The sequence below is a fragment of the Montipora foliosa genome, chromosome 6 (genome assembly GCF_036669935.1).
Source record: "Montipora foliosa isolate CH-2021 chromosome 6, ASM3666993v2, whole genome shotgun sequence".
Classification (NCBI taxonomy): Eukaryota; Metazoa; Cnidaria; class Anthozoa; order Scleractinia; family Acroporidae; genus Montipora; species Montipora foliosa.
In genome coordinates, this window is record NC_090874.1 from 65,056,205 (window position 1) to 65,056,923 (window position 719).

General features: G+C 39.8%; 1 protein-coding gene across 1 annotated transcript in view; it reads left to right on the top strand.

Annotated features, from left to right (window-relative positions):
* Positions 1-140, top strand: part of LOC138008165 (uncharacterized) — a 1,850-nt gene extending 1,710 nt beyond the window's left edge. The window contains exon 1 of the mRNA XM_068855394.1: positions 1-140. This exon is cut by the window's left edge and continues 1,710 nt beyond it. Coding sequence (XP_068711495.1) covers positions 1-31 — 31 coding nt within the window. The 3' untranslated portion in view covers positions 32-140.
* Positions 141-719: the final 579 nt, after the last annotated feature.

Below are 719 nucleotides of genomic sequence, written 5' to 3' on the forward strand. Positions count from 1 at the left end.
TTGTTTTTCAATGGAGATAACTTCCACTTAGAAGTCTCACGGTGAAGTTTCTCTCCAAGTTGGATCCATGACTTGTTTGACAAATGAAATGGCTGAGCCTTGTGCAGTGCTTGAAGAATAAAACGAGAAGATAAAGTATCTTTGATCAGGTGCACCCAACGAGAAGCTTCGGTGAAATATCTAATCGAGGGTCCAACTGTCTAGGATTGTCGGATTCTCTATTGCCTAGAACCTATCATAGATGTCTTAAACTGAAACATCACCATCAAGATTCTCAACCAGAAAAAAAGTCCCTTGTATTTTATGAAGGGTTATATTTGCAATTTTTCGGCATTAAAAAAGGTGAGCTAGCATTTTCGGAAAGCAAAAAGGTCGCCGTAAGTTCGTAGAAAGTAACTTTACGCGTCTTATGCGTTACGAGGGACTTTAACGTGCCTCCAGGGCTATTTACCCTGTTTTCCTCGGTGTTTGGCAACGCAACACATACCCAAATCAAACAAAACATATTCCGGCAGAGCTATATCAAACTGCTTACGTGGAAGACGTTCATTGAAGATATGCCCTCCCTTTGGAACACAAGTATAGAGAAAGTAGAAGATTAATATCAACGATAAATTCATCAAAACGGTGTATAGAATAATATTCTACAAGCATGAGAAATGGAGTAAGGACGTTTCATGATACAACATTAATTGGCAACGAGCCTGCCGAGCGAAGAC